At 35.6% G+C, this 3,291-nt stretch overlaps 1 protein-coding gene across 1 annotated transcript; it reads right to left on the bottom strand.

Moving 5' to 3' along the window:
• Positions 1-1,454: 1,454 nt before the first annotated feature.
• LOC147429723 (uncharacterized) lies at positions 1,455-1,805 on the bottom strand. Its single transcript, XM_086494933.1, has 2 exons — positions 1,726-1,805; positions 1,455-1,641 (listed from the first exon to the last, which is right to left on the bottom strand). Exons 1-2 carry the CDS (start codon positions 1,803-1,805, stop codon positions 1,455-1,457), a joined length of 267 nt encoding a protein of 88 aa, XP_086351059.1.
• Positions 1,806-3,291: the final 1,486 nt, after the last annotated feature.

Raw genomic sequence — 3,291 nt, forward strand, 5'->3', positions numbered from 1 at the left:
TTATTTTCTAGGCTGAAAAAGTTCCTAATGGCTCTAGAGTTTAGGGAGCGACCTTACAAACTCCCCAACAAAAAGAAAGAGTTGTCCTCAGCTCGGGACATGCTTTAGAGAGTAGACAGACTCCATCTTTGGTCAACTTATGATCGAAGATGGTCAGTAACTTTAGAGTATTTAGATTAAAGGAAAGTGGAGCTAGTATGGACCTTGAATAATACACTTCTCTTCCATTTTTAGCGCTGACTCAAAAGTATTATTCATAAACAAGTCTTAATGACTCGAGGTTACTTTAATTACTGAATGTGATCTTACTCACTAGGTATTTTTCCTTTGCTGTGACCGGATTGTGTTACTCTTGTTAGGTCTAAAGATCATTTCTTCACTTCGCTCTCTATCTAGCCTCAATATGCTTTGTAAAAATCTTATCATTCTTAACTAGACTTTAACTTTTTCCATTTTTGAGCATTGACTCATTTCTCTATTGATATCATCCAACTGATACCATGTTCTTGACAGTTAAGGATTTCATTTTGATCTTTCAATTAATCTTGCATTATCTCCTTCTTTTTGTACCCAATTTACTTCCTCCTTCCTTATTTCTCTTTTGTCTATAGCTTATTGTCTCATCTTTCACTTGGTAATCAGATATTTCACATATGATAACAACTAGACTTGTAAAACACCATAGACGATTTGAATCTCAAAAGAACTGACTGACTAGAGATGCTTGAATTCCATAAATATGATGATTGATTACATCGGCATAAAAATCTCATTAAAAGTGCCATCGGTATCTTGAAGAATAATTATAAGTTAGGTGCTTTTTTTTTGCGAGCTTTCCATTTCGAGCTTTTTCATGAAATGTAAAACTATTTTGAGCTTTTTGCTTTATTTAAAGCATTTTTCCATTTTGTTTCAACATCTTTTACATTCTTGCAATTCACCTAGAAATATTCAATAGGACAACATCACCTCACATTGAATAATTAAACGCCTCAAACATACTCTCTTTAAATATGCTAGGCTATAGAAAGGGGAGAGAGAGAGAGAGAGAGAGAGAGAGCATTCAAAGAAATCCTTATTCAGACTTACTCTCTTTAAATATGCTAGTCTAGAGAGAGAGAGAGAGAGAGAGAGAGAGAGAGAGAGAGAATTCAAAGAAATCCTTATTCAGGCTTACTCTCTTTAAATATGCTAGTCTAGAGAGAGAGAGAGAGAGAGAGAGAGAGAGAGAGAGAGCATTCAAAGAAATCTGTATTCAAAACAAAGCTTAACAAGGTGTCTGCATTAGTGTTTGATATGGATGTTAGAAAGAGTAGATAGTTCACAAAAGCAATGCAATTAAAATCACTTCAAGAACATGCACAATAAAACCCTAGATGTACTATGTCAACATTCTTGAAACAAAAAATAGAGAGTGTGTTCAATAATTGTTTCAAAAAACTATGGATGTGATACTAAACTCTCTTTTCCACATATGGACCACAAACCACCTTTTTGAGACACTCCTCATAGACTATGTCATCCTCCTCCAAGCACAAACAATATCGATAAACCTCACCACATGCCTTGCCAAGACCTCCACATCCTGAAAACACATCGAGTACATAATCTGAGTCATTCGTGAAGGTTGCCAAGAGCCATCTACACATGCAAATTTAAAATATGTAAGTCATTTTTCAACTATAAATTAAAGCTCAATTTACATTAAAATGATTATCTTCTCACCTGTAGAAGTCGGGTGACCTCTCTGCTCCACCTCTGATAGGTATATCAAGAACAATGGTGCGTTCTTGATGCTCCTCCATTAAAAATCTTCGTGATGCAGGAAACATGCGAGGAGAGACTCTCTCTCCTGCCTCCCTATTGTATGTGGGTATAGCAACATCCGCTCGACAAAAAAATCCCACCGTGAGATCAATTACCTACATATAAGCATACATTGTACACACTTGAATCAAAATCAAGTAAATAATGCAATCTTTCACAACAACATGGTATTTTGATTCACCTCCTCTAGGGTATCTGGGTGTCTATATCCCCCATTACACACGAGAGTCCATGTGCGATGAAGTCGTAACCCAGCCTTTATAGCATGGGTAATAATCTCTCCAATATGTTGTGCAAGACATAGAGTCACGAAAAAGCCTTCATCTGCCAAGAAAGGTTCTGCTACATCCATCACACCTTGCACAAGAGAAGGAAAAAATATATTCCATTGTGGAATTTTTTTGTTTAATCCACCTTTGAAAAGATGTTTATAATGAGTTTTTCAAGTGATATTGATCAAAACAAAAGGCATAAACAAAAACTTTGAGTAACCTGCTCGAATTGGGCCTAAACCATCCACCAACAAAGAAGTAGGGAAATCCGCAAAGATAAGACGAAACACCTCACGACAAGGTGCTCCACAATGGTGATACAAGCCAAGACTTTGAGTGCTCAAAATTTTTTTAATGCTACACACAAAACGTTTGTTTTAGTTCACCATCCACCTTGAACATTCTATTGATATTGATAACACAAGCCACAAAACCTTTCTTTTACCTTTGAATGGAAAAATCATCAACATTAGCCGTATCAACTAGAAGAGCATCTACCACAGTCAAAAATTGAAAACCTACAGTTTTTCATTAAAAATTTATTTTAATTACAAGTAATATAGAATTGTTTTGCACTATCAAAAATTAAATATTTAACAAGTAGAAACTTGCCGGTATTCCATGAGGTTGGTCGCCTTGATGAAGTTGGTCGCTCCATGAATGACTCAACCACTATTGAAACGCTTTTTTCACTGCTTTCTTTAGGCATGTCAATCTTTAGCCCTCCTAATGGATAGGTTGTTTTGTTGTGGTCACCCATGTTTGACCCACTCGCATGATTATGGTGCTCTCTTTGAAGAGGTAGTGAGTGATTTATTTCTTGTGTTCTTTGTGAGCCCCCATCCATGGCCAAGTCATGATTGTGATCCATGTCTTCTAAGTGCTCTAAAGAAGCAGATTGGTTTTTATCTTTGTCTTTATTCTCTTCCAAAAACTCTACCACAAGAAAATTTTAATGATATAATGAAAATTAATTTAGCATTTACAAACTCAAGTCATTTATAAAAAACTAGAACATACTTTCTTGTGCATTTTTTCATGCATGAGAGAGAGAGAGAGAGAGAGAGAGAGAGAGAGAGAGAGAGAGAGAGAGATTAAATGCTAACGAGTTCAAGACTGGTGGACTTGAATGATAATAGGAAAAATGAATATATTATAATAGAAGAATGTAATAATATGAGAATTAACTTGA

The sequence above is a fragment of the Adiantum capillus-veneris genome, chromosome 22 (genome assembly GCF_014529385.1).
Source record: "Adiantum capillus-veneris isolate H3 chromosome 22, ASM1452938v2, whole genome shotgun sequence".
Taxonomy (NCBI): Eukaryota; Viridiplantae; Streptophyta; class Polypodiopsida; order Polypodiales; family Pteridaceae; genus Adiantum; species Adiantum capillus-veneris.